Here is a 13,219-nt window from a genome sequence, read left to right as displayed (position 1 = left end):
TGCACTCCCGGCTCCTCTGCCACCCCAAATATTGCGAGCCCCCAGCCCGGTCTGACCCTGGATCCTACCACCCTCGACACCATCCTCGCTACGCCCTTCCAAAATTCCTCCAGCGCTGGGCATGCCCAGAACATATGGTTGTGATTTGCTGGGCTCCCTGAGCACTTAACACACCTGTCCTCACCCCGAAAGAATCGGCTCATTCTTGTCCCGGTCATGTGTGCCCTGTGCAGCACCTTAAACTGTGTGAGGCTGAGCCTCGCGCACGAAGAGGAAGAATTCAACCTCTCTAGGGCATCTGCCCACGTCCCCTCTTCGATCTCCTCTCCCAACTCCTCCTCCCACTTACCTTACAACTACACCACCGAGGCCTCCTCCTCCTCCTGCATCACCTGGTAAGATTCCGAGAACTTCCCCACTCCCCCCCCCCCCCCTCTCCTCCAGCACACCCAAGCTCGTGAACGTCCCGTCCACAAACAGGTCCCCCAACTTTTGTATCTCTGCCCTGTGCCACCAGGAAAACCCTCCACCTGTTCTTCCTGGGGCGAACCGGTGGTTCCCCCATAATGGGGTCCACGCCGAGGCCCCAACTTCCCCCCTATGCCGCCTCCATTGCCCCCAAATTTTGAGGGCCGCCACCACCACCGGGCTCGTGGTATACCTCCTTGGAGGGAGTGGCAGCGGCGCCGTTGCCAGTGCCACCAGATTCGTACCCACACAGGACGCCGTCTCCAGCCTCTTCCATGCAGTCCCCTCCTCCTCCATCACCCACTTGCGCACCATCGTCGCATTGGCGGCCCAGTAGTACCCACAGAGGTTGGGCAGCGCCAGCCCCCCCAATCTCTACTCCGCTCCAGGAACACCCTTCTCACCCTCGGAGTCCCTCGCGCCCACACAAACCCCATTATGCTCCTGTTAACCCGCCTGAAAAAAGCCTTTCGGGATAAACACAGGGAGGCACTGGAACAGGAACAAAAACCTTGGGAGCACCATCATTTTGATTGACTGCACCCTACCCGCCAAGGACAGCGGCAACGCGTCCCACCTCTTGAACTCCTCCTCCATTTGCTCCACCAGCCTTGTAAAGTTAAGCCTATGCAGGGCCCCCCAGCTCCTGGCCACCTGGACCCCCAAATATCTGAAGCTCCTCTCCGCCCTTTTTAGTGCTGCTCGCCAATCCCCCTGTCCTGGTCCCCTAGCTGAACTACGAACAGCTCGCTCTTCCCCATATTGAGCTTGCACCCCGAAAAGTCCCCGAATTCCCGAAGGATCCTCATTACCTCTGGCATTCCTCCCAACGGGTCCGCCACATACAGCAGCAGGTCGTCCGCATAAAGCGACACCCTATGCTCCTGCCCACCCCGCACCAACCCCCGCCAGTTCCTCGACTCTCTCTGTGCCATAGCCAGGGGTTCAATCGCCAGTGCGAAGAGCAGGGGGGACAGGGGACACCCCTGTCTCGTCCCTCGGTGCAACCGAAAGTACTCGGACCTCCTCCTATTTGTGGCCACACTTGCCATCGGGACCTCATACAACAGCCTAACCCACCTGACAAACCCCTCCCCAAACCCGAAGCTCTTCAGCACCTCCCACAGGTACCCCCACTCTATCCTATCGAAGGTTTTCTCAGCGTCCATCGCCAACACTATCTCCGCCTCCCCCTCTCTCGCCGGCATCATGATAACGTTCAAAGGCCTCCGCACATTCGCGTTCAACTGTCGCCCCTTCACAAACCCCGTCTGGTCTTCATGGATGATCTGCGGCACACAATCCTCGAGGCGAAGAACTTCGCCAGCATCTTGGCATCTACATTTAGCAAGGAAATCGGTCTGTAAGACCCACATTGCAGGGGATCCTTGTCCCGCTTCAGGATCAAGGAGATCAGTGCCCGGGACATCGTCGGGGGTAAAGCCCACCCCTCACTTGCCTCATTAAAGGTCCTAACTAACAGCGGGCCAAACAGGTCCATATATTTTTTATAGAACTCGACCGGGAAACCGTCCGGCCCCGGTGCCTTCCCCGCCTGCATGCTTCCTATCCCTTTGATCAGCTCCTCCAACCCAATCGGGGGCCCCCAGTCCCGCCACCAGTCCCTCTTCCACCTTTGGAAACCTCAATTGGTCCAGGAAACGGCCCATCCATCCCTCCTCCCGTGGGGGCTCGGATCGGTACAATTCCTCGTAGAAGTCCCTGAAGACCCCATTGATGCCAACCCCACTCCGCACCACACTCCCTCCCCTGTCCTTAACTCCCCCGATCTCCCTAGCTGCGTCCCGCTTCCGAAGCTGATGCGCCAGCATCCGGCTTGCCTTTTCCCCATACTCGTAGACCGCCCCCTGGGCCTTTCTCCACTGTACCTCGCCTTCCTGGTGGTCACCAGGTCGAATTCGGCCTGGAGGCTGCGCCTCTTCCTCAACAATCCTTCCTCAGGCTCTTCCGCACACCTCCTGTCTACCCTTACCATCTCCCCCACCAGCCTTTTCCTCTCCCCCCACTCTGTCCGCTCCTTGTGGGCCCTAATGGAGATCAGCTCTCCCCTCACCACCGCCTTCAGTGCCTCCCATACCATCCCCACTCGGACCTCCCCGTTGTCGTTGGTCTCCAAGTACCTCTCTATACTTCCTCGACCCGCTCGCTCACCTCCTCGTCCGCCAACAGCCCCACCTCCACGCGCCGCAGCGGGCGCTGGTCCCTCTCCTCCCCCATCTCCAAGTCCACCCAATGCGGGGCGTGGTCCGAAATGGCTATTGCCGAATACTCGGTATCCCCTACTCTCGCTATCAGCGCCCTACTCAAAATGAAAAAGTCGATTCGAGAATAAGCCTCATGGACATGTGAGAAGAATGAAAATTCCCTAGCCCCCGGCCTTGCAAATCTCCAAGGGTCCACCCCTCCCATTTGGTCCATAAATCCCCTCAACACTCTAGCCGCCGCCAGCTTCCCACCCGTCCTAGACCTGGAGCGATCCAGTGCCGGATCCAGCACTGTGTTAAAGTCTCCCCCCATTATCAGGCCCCCCCCCCACTTCCAAGTCTGGGATCCGACCCAACATACGCCGCATAAAACCCGTATCGTCCCAATTCGGTGCATACACATTGACCAGTACCACCCTCTCTCCCTGCAACTTACCACTTACCATTATGTACCTACCGCCATTATCTGCCACAATGCTCAACGCCTCGAATGACACCTTTCACACCAAGATCGCCACCCCTCGATTTTTGGCATCCAGCCCCGAGTGAAACACCTGACCTACCCACCCTTTCCTCAGTCTTACCTGGTCTGCTGCCTTCAGGTGTGTCTCCTGGAGCATAACCACATCCACCTTGAGCCCCTTCAGGTGCGCGAACAAGCGGGCCCGCTTAACCGCCCCATTCAGTCCCCTTACATTCCAGGTTATCAGCCGGATCAGGGGGCTACCCGCCCCCCTCCCCCACCGACTAGCCATGAACCCCTCCTCGGCCAGCCACGCGCCTGCACCCCACACCCGGCCCATTCTCCACAGCGGCATCACCCCGTCTTGAACCCCCCCCCACTCGCTCCAGCTCCTCCTTGACCTTAGCAACAGCAACTCGATTCCCCCCCACCCCCCACCACCACCCGGCTAGGACCCATCCTAGCTGGTTTACTCCCCCCATTGCACTTCCGCAAGTATGCTGACACCTGCTGACCCCAGCCTCTCCCGCCTCCCCTTCATCTCCTCCCATTGTGTGGCACACCCTCCTCTCCCGCTCCCCATCCACAGGCTCTCCCCCTCCCCCCTCCGTTCTAAGCGCGGGAAACAATCCTCGCTTCCCCGCACCGGCCCGCCCCCCCCCCCAGTCTTCGGCACGGGAAAAAAGCCCGCGCTCTCCACCTAACAGGCCCCGCCACCAACCAAAACAGTGTCCAGCCCTCCCCATCCACCCTCCCCAACCCGAAAGAGAAAAAAGAGAGAGAAAAAGAAACCCAAAACAATGCAAAGGCCTCCCCCCCCCCCCCGAACCAAAAATAGGCATAACATATCCACCGCAGTCCCCAATCGCCCATCCCGACCCTCAGTCTGTGTCCAGATTCTCGGCCTGAACAAAGGCCCACGCCTCCTCCGGAGACTCAAAATAATGGTGCCGGTCCTTGTAGGTAACCCACAGTCGCGCCAGCTGCAACATGTCAAACTTCACCCCCTTCCTGTGCCGCACCGCCTTTGCTCGATTGTACCCGGCCCTCCTCTTCGCCACCTCCGCACTCCAGTCCTGATATATCTGAACCTCTGCGTTCTCCCACCTGCTCCTCCTCTCCTTCTTGGCCCACCTGAGCACACATTCCCGATCGACGAACCGATGGAACCGCACCAGCACCGCCCGCGGAGGCTCGTTAGTCTTGGGCCTCCTCGCCAACACTCTATAGGCCCCTTCCAGCTCCAGGGGCCCCTGGAAGGACCCCGCTCCCATCAGTGAGTTCAACATGGTGACCACATAGGCCCCCACGTCCGGCCTCTCCAGCCCCTCCGGGAGGCCCAGAATCCGCAGATTCTTCCGCCTCGACTGATTCTTCATCTCCTCGAACCGCTCCTGTCATTTCTTGTGGAGCGCCTCCACCTTTACCGCCAGGCCTAAGATCTCATCCTCATTGTCAGAGATCTTTTGTCGAGCCTCTCGGATCGCCACCCCCTGGGCCGTCTGTGTCTCCAGCAGCTTATCAATAGAAGCCTTCATCGGCTCTAGCTGGTCCGTTTTAATCTCTCTGAGGCAGCGCTGGATACCCTCCTGTTGCTCCTCCGCCCACTGCCTCCACGCTGCCTGGTCTCCGCCCGCCGTCATTTTGTCCTTCTTCCCTCCCTTCTTCTGGTCCACCACCACCTTTTTTGTCGCCCCGCTCCTAGTTAAAGCCATATACTGACGGGGAGCTATTATTAACTCCTTCCCACACCGGGAAACGTCGAAAAAGTGCCCTTGGGAGTCCTGAAAAGAACCCAAAAGTCCGTTTTTGCGGGAGCCGCCGAATGTGCGACTTAGCTCCGCAAAGCCGCAACCGGAAGTCTTGAGAGGGAATCCTTTTGGCAGTGTTCGCTTCACCAATCTGCCCCCAAAAGTCTATGGAAATTCCTGAAATAGGTCTGAGAGTCCGTTCCAGACGGGAGCTGCCGAATGCGCGACCAACTCCTCCATGGCCGCCACCGGAAGCCTCGTCCCAGCTTCTTCAATGGCCTTGGTAGATCTTTTCACAGTTGTTCCCTCTGCTGCTAGAATTCACCTTTAATAGAGGCCCTCAAGTCTGCTTGCAACTTTAAGCTTGCCCTTCCCCCGCCTGCATGCTGGAAGAGGCCTCTCTCTCCCTTGCAGTTACAGCCAAATCTTTTACTGTTTCTGCCGGGTCTGGTAACCAAAAGACATACCATTCCTGAGGGACACTGTCAGGGGAATGTTGCAGTCTTCTACCCACACCGGGAAATGTCAAACAAATGCCGTGGGGGCCCTGTAAAAGAGCTCAAAAGTCCATTCTAAGCGGGAGCTACCGAATATGCGGCTCTGCACAGCCGCACCCGGATGTCCTCGATGTTCAGTTCTTCTCGTAATAAAGGATAGCATCCACTTAATTACTTGTTGTACCTGCATACTAAGTTTTAATCACTCATGCACGAGAACACCTAGATAAATAAATAAATAAACAAACAATCTTTTATTGTCACAAGTAGGCTTACATTAACACTGTAAAGAAGTTACTGTGAAAAACCCCTCGTCACCACATTCCAGCACCTGTTCGGGTACACAGAGGGAGAATTCAGAATTCTCATCCTTCTGCACCTCAGAATTCTGCAGCTATTCTCCATTTAAGTAATACTCTGCTATTTTAGTTTTCCTTCCAAAGTGAACAATTTCACATTTTGACACATTATACTCCCCATCTGCCAGTTTTCTGCCCGCTCACTCAAGCTATCTATATCCGACTACAATCTCCTTCTGTCCTCATCACAACATATTTTCCCACCAATCTCTGTATCATCTTTATCAAATTCAGCTATTATGCCTTCACCCCCCTCAAATACGTCATTGGTATAAATTGTAAAAGTTTGAGGCCCCAGCAGAGACTCTAGCAGCACTCCACCTGTCTCATCCTGACAATCAGAAAAAGACACACTTATGCATCCTCTGTTTTCTGCCAGCCAGCCATTATTTTATCCATGTCAATATGTTATTTCTACACCATGAGCTTTTACTTTCTGCAATAACTTTTGATTAGCAAATACCTTCGCTCTTTCGTTTAAAAAAAAATAAATTTAGAGTACCCAATTCTTTTTTCCAATTAAAGGGCAATTTAGCATGGCCAATCCATCTACCCTGCACACCTTTGGGTTGTGGAGGTGAGACCCATGCAGACATGGGGAGAATGTGCAAACCCCACACAGACAGTGACCCGGGGCTGGGATCGATCCAGGGGCCGGGATCGATCCAGGGTCCTCCGCGCCATGAGGCAGCAGCGCTAACCAATAGCTGCCGTTCCTTTGCTCTTTCCTATGTTGAGCTGCACAAAATTATGGAATATCTGCAACTTCATATTAGATAATCAGTTGAGAGCACAGGTGAAACTTTGAAACAGAGGTTGGTGCTGAACAAGGAGAACCTAATGTTATTTGCATGTTCATCAAAACTGATTCCGCACTAATCATGTAACTGAGGGAAGACATGTAAATTAACAATGGGAGGAGGCCAGAAGTGGAACTTCAAGTACGTGGTGACCATACAGAATGGGAGGAGAAAGCATTTAGAAGACGTTGGGTGCAATTCTCCCAAAAGGGAACAAAGTCCCCGAGCAAGCGTGTTTAGCTGCGGCTCGCGTAGTGCCGTGAAACACATGGCTATTCAACGAGACTTGCATTAAATAAGGGGCCTGAATGGTGAATGCACGGCTGAGGCCGCATATAGCCTCGTTTTGTAGAGTAGGAAGCTCCGCTCGCCGGAACTCCCCATTGTGGTGAGAGATCGGGATGGCATTAGCCAGCTTGCAGTGCCAGACTGGCACTCAGGTGGCATTGGCAGGGTACCAGGCTGGCACTGCCAGGGTGCCCAGTTGGCACCAGCAGTGCCAGGGCACCATCCTGCCCAAAGGGCATACTGCTGGGGGCCTCTGATACCCTGGGAGACCCCCAAGAGTGCCGATCCATCTGGTCCCTGTTTGTGGGGACCAGTGGTAGACGGCGCTCGTCTGAGATCTCTGAGATGAAGGGGTTGAATCCCAAAGCCTCAGGTACCTCAAAAATCTGTATATTAGAGTGAGGCTTATTGCCTCAATCCAGTATGCAGATTTGCCAAAATGTGATCCCACCCATTGTGGACGGGATTCACATTGCAACGTCTTGCAAGATCGCATTGAATCTCACGAGGCGTTGCAACCCAGATAGATCCCGGATTTCAATGGCAACGCTGCGCCACGGTGAGCTGATTCTTGGGCACAGCGTGGCCATTGGATCGCACCCCTTGTGACAGATTGTGAGTGGATCAAAGTGAGCATGAAGGGAGATAGTTACTCAACTCAAGCTGTGCAGAGACATCTTAAGAGTTCCAGGAGAGACACCCGTCACAAAGGATGCCTTTGATGACATTGACAAAGGCACGTGATAATGTGGACAAAGTAACATCTGAGCCCAAACGATTTGAACAGATTATGTGGGTGATGCAGTCTGAGATCTGGATGGTGTTACAAAAATACCAACTTTCATTTATACAGCATCTTTAACACAGTAGACCTTCCCAAGGCCCTTCACTGGAGAGATGACCAAAGGCTTAGTCATAGAAAACATTGAAGGAGAAAATTCCAGAGCCGAGGCAATAGAAAGCACGACCTCCAATTATGAAGCAATTACAATTGGGGATGGTTAAGAATCCAGAATTAGATAAGCACAAATATCTGAGAGGGATGTGGGGCTGGAAAATATTACCGAGATGGGGCGGGGGGAGAGCCAATAAACAGATTTGTAAAGAATGATGAAAATTTGAGTTGTTTGACGGGGAGCCGATGTCGGTCAGTGAACATGGGGATGATAGGTGATTGGATCTGGTGAAAGTTAAGACCGGGATGGTAGAGTTTTGGGTAACCTTAAGTTTTCAGAGCCTAGAATGTTGGAAACCACCCAGGAGTGCATAGGAATATTTAGATGTAGTGCTGACAGAGGCAAAAAAGACAATTTCAGCAGAAGACCTGAGGTAGGGTGAAATCAGCTGATGTTGCAAAGATGGAAACAAGTGGGCTTTGTGATGCAGGATACGTGGTCAGTGGCTCATCTTGGTGTAAAATATGACAACAAGGTTGCAAGACACTGGTTTAATCTCAAACAGTTGATGGAGAGAAGGATGGAGTGGGTAACTATGGAATGGCATTTAGAACGAGGACCAAAGAAAATGACTTCTGTTTTCCCAATATTTAATTGCAGGAAGTTACTGCTGGCCCAGTCTTGGATGTCGGATAGCAACCTGATAATCTACAAACAATGCAAAAGTTGAGAGAGGTGGTGTTGTGTTGAGCTAGATGTTGTAAGTGTACATGTGAAAACTAATGCTCAGTCTTCTGATGGTGTCCTAAGGAAGAGCATATGGATGAGAAATAGGAGGGTTCAAAGCTAGATACTCAGTATACACTGCAGATAACAGTGTGTGGAAAGGAAGCATGATTCTCTGGCTATGATTAGGTAGCTAACAATGGAAACATGCAAGAACAGACCTACACAACTGAATGACAATTAGAGATATTAGGGGAGAATAGTGTGATCAACTGTGCAAAAGGCTGCAGGCAGGTCAAGAAGGATGAGGAGGGATAGTTTACCTTTGTTACAATCACATAGGATTCATTAATGATTCTCATAAGATTTGTTTTGGGCAAGTTGGGCATGAACATGGAGGTGACAACACATTCAAGGGCTTTGGAGAGGAAATGGAGGTTAGAAATGGTGGTTTGTAAGGATGGTGTGGTCAAAGTTTGGTTTTCTGAGGAGATGAGTGATTATGACATATTTAAAGGAGAGATGGATTGCACCCAAAGGGAGAGAACCATTAATAGTATCAGCTGACATGGGGACCAGTTGGATAGTCAGCAGTTTAGTGCAAATTGGGAAAAGGGAGCAAGAGGCAAGTAAGAGAAACTCGTGTAAGGTGTGGAAGCCAACATCACTGAAACAAATTATTTGGTTGTTATCACAGTTGTTTGTGGAACATTGATGTGTGCAAACTAGCTGACTTGTTTTTATAATATGACATTGACTTACACTTCATTGGTTGGAAAGGACATTGGGGTGTCATGAGATCATGAAAGGCACCATATAAAGGCAAAACTATCTTTCTTAGGAACTGCAACAAGATGTATCGAAATTGAACTTTAAACACAATGCAGCACAATTTCAAGAAGGTTCTGTTAAATAGCCAAAGACATTCAGTGATGTGGAAACCTCTCTGTCTATTTTCCAGGTTGGAACATGATTGGAACAGTAGAATGCAGTTGTTTTATACTTGCTACCTTTTTATGACTTGTTTAACTTCTCCAGTGAGTAAAATATAAGCCATAAAATGTGACAGTATTCTGCTGATTGAGGCTATTGGGACTGGTGGGCTATCGCTGCTTCTCGATGCAAAAATCACATTTGTGAATTGGAGTTTCTTTGAGTCATGGTGTTGCTGTTAGAATCAATATGGTAAATGTCAACATCAGTATTTTTTTGCTCGACCTAATCTATGTGTAACCAGAGCCAGTAATTAACCCTACGATGGTTGGTTAAATATTGAAATAATATTATTACTTCATGCATTTGTTTTTAAACAGAAAGTCCAATCCGAGTTGACGAGTCACGAGATCAGTTTGGAAGAAATGAAAAGAAGAATCCAAGGTCCTGATGCTGTTGGTCAGAGCAAATCCGCTGGGAGAGTTCTTTCTCAAATTGAAATAACACAGGTAAACTTAAATTAGTCTGAACACTGTGAAGATGGGTGTAAAGTTCACTGACATTGTAGCAATGAAATGCGTATGAAATTTAACAAACACTGTGGGGAAATTCTGAACACTTGTCTATGCCATTAATAGGTGTAACATGGTGGCCTTAATCTCTATTTCTGACTTCTTACCTATTCTTGAAGTAATCGATGAATTGTTTTCATCTCCGGGCAAACCCCTCCACAGTCCCTCTCAAAGCAAACTTGATCTTTTCCAGCCTGAGAAATTCTGCGAGGTCGCTCATCCACCACCTCTGGTTTCGGCCGCCCCGAGTCCCTCCATTCCAGCAAGGTCTGTCTCCAGGTTACGAGGAAGACCAGACCAGCACATCGGCCTCTCTCCCCCCTGCACTCTCGGGACTTCTGACACACCAAAGGTTACCACTTCTGGACTTGGGAAAACCTTTATCCTCAACACCTCAGACACAACGTCAGCAAACCCCCGCCAGAATCCCTCCAGCTTCGGACAGGCCCAAAACTTGTGGACATGGTTCGCGGGCCCACTCGTGCACCGCCCACACCTATCTTGCACCCCCTCAAAATCTTACTCATCCTAGCCACCGTCATATGTGCCCTGTGGACTACCTTGAATTGAATAAGGCTAAGCCTCACACACAAAGAGTATGCGTTCACTCTCCTCAAAGCCTCCCCCCACAGCCCAACCTCCAACACCATCCCCAGCTCTTCCTCCCACTTGCGCTTAACTTCTCCTATTGGGGTGCCCTCCTAGTCCATTAGTTCTTTGTAGATCTCCGACTCTCTGCCCTCACCCACCCCTGTTTTTGACACCACCTTGTCCTGCAACCCCGGAGGCGGCTGGTCGGGAAAGGATGGCACCTGCTTCCTCACCATAGTCCCTCACCTGCAAGTACTCCGTGGAACCCATTCCCGCTGGGTAGCTCATATACCTCTACCAGTCCCTCCAAGTTCGAAAAGCTACCTCCAATGAATAGGTTCCCGAAACGCACAATCCCCGTATGCCATCAGCTCTGGAATCCCGCGTCTAGCCCACCCAGAGAAAACCCATGATTCCCGCAGATCAGTGCCCAGACCGCGGCCCTCTCAAGCCACAGGTGCTGCCACCACTGTCCGCAAACCCTCAAGGCCGCCACTACGTCCGGGATTGTGGAGTACCTGGCCGGCGAGAACGGCAGAGGCGCTATCAACAGTGTCCCTAAGCATGAGTCCTTACAAGAGACTCCTCCCATCCATACCCATACTGACCCCTCCCCCACTATCCACTTCCTCACCGTGGCTATATTTGCTGCCCAGTAATAGTTCACCAAATTTGGCAGAGCCAGACCTCCCCACCATGCCCCCGCTCTAACTGCACCTTCTTCACCCGTGACGTTTACTTGCCCACACAAACCCCAAAATCAGTGCATTACCCCTCCTAAAAAAGCCTATGGAATAAAGATCAGGAGGTTCTGGAACACAAAAAAAAAATCTCAGGAGAATAGTCATTATCACAGACTGCACCCGCCCCACCAACGACAGTGGGAGCACGTCCAACCTCTTAAAATACCCCTTCATTTGCTCCACCAGTTGTGTCAAATTCAATTCATGTAGCTGCTCCCATTCCCACGCCACCTGTATGCTCAGATGAGCAGCACGGTAGCACAGTGATTAGCACTGTTGCTTCACAGCGCCATGGTCCCAGGTTCGATTCCCGGCTCGGGTCACTGTCTGCGTGGAGTCTGCACGTTCTCCCCGTGTCTGCGTGGTTTCCTCCGGGTGTTCCGGTTTCCACCCACAAGTCCCGAAAGATGTGCTGCTAGGTGAATTGGGCATTCTGAATTCTCCCTCTGTGTAGCTGAACAGGCGCCGGAGTGTAGCGACTAGGCGATTTACACAGTAAGTTCATTGCAGTGTTAATATAAGCCTGCTTGTGACAATAATAAAGATTTTTTTTAAAAGGCACCTGAAATTCGCCCCCACTACCTTGAACGGCAGCTCACCCAGCCTCCTCTCCTGCCCCCCCCCCCCCCCCCCACCTGGATTGGGAAGACCTCACTCTTCCCCATGTTTAATTTATACCCAGAGAACCGGCCGGATTCCTCCAATATGCCCATGATCCCCCCACAATATCTTCCAGTGAGTTTGATATATATAAATTGTCCGCATACAGCTATACTCCCTCCCCCCCCCCCCCCCCCCCCCCCGCACTCTCCCCTGCCAACCCCTTGATGCTCTAAGCGCCATTGCCAATGGCTCTATTGCAAAGAGCAATGGGGAGAGTGGGTATGCCTGCCTTGTCCCATGATGCAACCTAAAATACCACAAACTCACCCGGCTCATCCATACACTTGCTGCCGGCGCCCGGTACAACAACTGGACCCATTCCACAAACCCTTCCCAACTCAAAACCGCCCCAGCACCTCCCACATGTAGTCCCATTTTACCCAGTCAAAGGCCTTCTTTCCGTCCAAAGCGACCGCTACCTCACATTTCGTCCCTCCGGGGGTATCATTATAACGTTTAACAAACGCCTAACAAATGCCCGACAGATGCCTCCCATTTATAAACCCCGCTTGGTCTTCCCCTATCACTCCTGGCACATTCTGGTATGAAATTGGGCGGTAGGACCCACACTGCTCCGGGTCCTTATCCTTTGAAATTAAGGAAATTGAGGCCTGCGGCAACGTTGGGGGGAGCTCACCCTTCACCTTTGTCTCATTTAATGTCCTTACCAACAGGAGCCCCAGGTCCCCCCCAAAACATTTATAAAATTACACCGGGAAGCCATCCGGGCCAGGGGCCTTCCCCGCCTGCATCGCCCCCATACCCTCCATTGCCTCCACCAATTCAGTGGGTGCTCCCAGCCCCTCCACCAGGTCCTCTTCCACCTTGGGGAACTACAAACCACCTAAAAAACACCTTATTTCCTCCACCCCTGCCTGGGGTCCAAATCATATCGCATCTTGTTAACGTCCTCAAATACCCCATTCAATATAGTCTGACACTATATTCCTCACCTCAAACGCTACTCGCTTATTTATTAGGACTGCCACCCCCCGCGTCTTCATATCTAATCCTGAGTGGAAGACCTGACCTACCCACCCTTTCCTTAGCCTGGTCTGATTCACGATCTTCAGGTGTGTTTGCTGCAAGAATGCCACATCCACCTTTCAGCTCCTCAAATGCACGAACACATGCAGGACCTCTTGACCAGCCCATACACCCTCTCACATTACATGTGGTCAGCCTGGTCGGTGGACCCCCCACCCCCCAGAAATCAACCATAGCTCCTCCTGAGTCAGCCCCTG

General features: G+C 51.8%; 1 protein-coding gene across 15 annotated transcripts in view; it reads left to right on the top strand.

Annotated features, from left to right (window-relative positions):
• dmd (dystrophin) overlaps nt 1-13,219 on the top strand; it is a 3,042,490-nt gene that overhangs the window by 1,406,517 nt on the left and 1,622,754 nt on the right. For all 15 annotated transcript variants that reach the window (XM_072513983.1, XM_072513987.1, XM_072513978.1 and 12 more), the window contains one exon: nt 9,787-9,915. In XM_072513983.1, coding sequence (XP_072370084.1) covers nt 9,787-9,915 — 129 coding nt within the window. The remainder of the gene's footprint in view (nt 1-9,786; nt 9,916-13,219) is intronic.

Source organism: Scyliorhinus torazame, chromosome 8 (genome assembly GCF_047496885.1).
Source record: "Scyliorhinus torazame isolate Kashiwa2021f chromosome 8, sScyTor2.1, whole genome shotgun sequence".
NCBI classification, from domain to species: Eukaryota; Metazoa; Chordata; class Chondrichthyes; order Carcharhiniformes; family Scyliorhinidae; genus Scyliorhinus; species Scyliorhinus torazame.
This window is presented reverse-complemented; position numbering and strand designations above follow the sequence as displayed.